Source organism: Bison bison, unplaced genomic scaffold (genome assembly GCF_000754665.1).
Source record: "Bison bison bison isolate TAMUID 2011002044 unplaced genomic scaffold, Bison_UMD1.0 scf7180017864227, whole genome shotgun sequence".
Taxonomy (NCBI): domain Eukaryota; kingdom Metazoa; phylum Chordata; class Mammalia; order Artiodactyla; family Bovidae; genus Bison; species Bison bison.
Window position 1 is genome coordinate 198,768 of NW_011494799.1, and position 279 is coordinate 199,046.

The 279-nt window shown below is 45.2% G+C and overlaps 1 protein-coding gene across 1 annotated transcript in view; it reads right to left on the reverse strand.

The window, feature by feature from the left end:
• Positions 1 to 6: 6 nt before the first annotated feature.
• The window catches only part of FAM120C (family with sequence similarity 120C), a gene marked incomplete at its 5' end in the record, with an annotated part of 124,500 nt that continues 124,227 nt past the window's right edge, over positions 7 to 279 (reverse strand). Inside the window, one exon of the mRNA XM_010845890.1 lies at positions 7 to 264. Within this exon, the coding sequence (XP_010844192.1) occupies positions 13 to 264 (252 nt within the window). The remainder of the gene's footprint in view (positions 265 to 279) is intronic.

The following is a 279-nucleotide window of genomic DNA, read 5'->3' on the forward strand; positions in this document are numbered from 1 at the left end:
TCTTCTTGCTTGTTACTCCTCTTTCTGTTGTGTCACAGTTCCTAGCTTTTGCTCTTGTAAGTGGTTCTTCTCGCCATTCTTCCCAGGGAAGTACCGGTTACCGTTATTACACACACTGTTGTCTCTGGATAAGGCAGACTGTGATGGAGATGGAAGATGATCATTCTTCTCTTCCTTGATCAATGTGCCACTGTTTCCATCTACCTGTGAGCTAGACCGACCTTGTTGAGGCTCCAGGGATTTAGAAACTCCATCTGAAGAGCTCTGTCAAAAACAGAG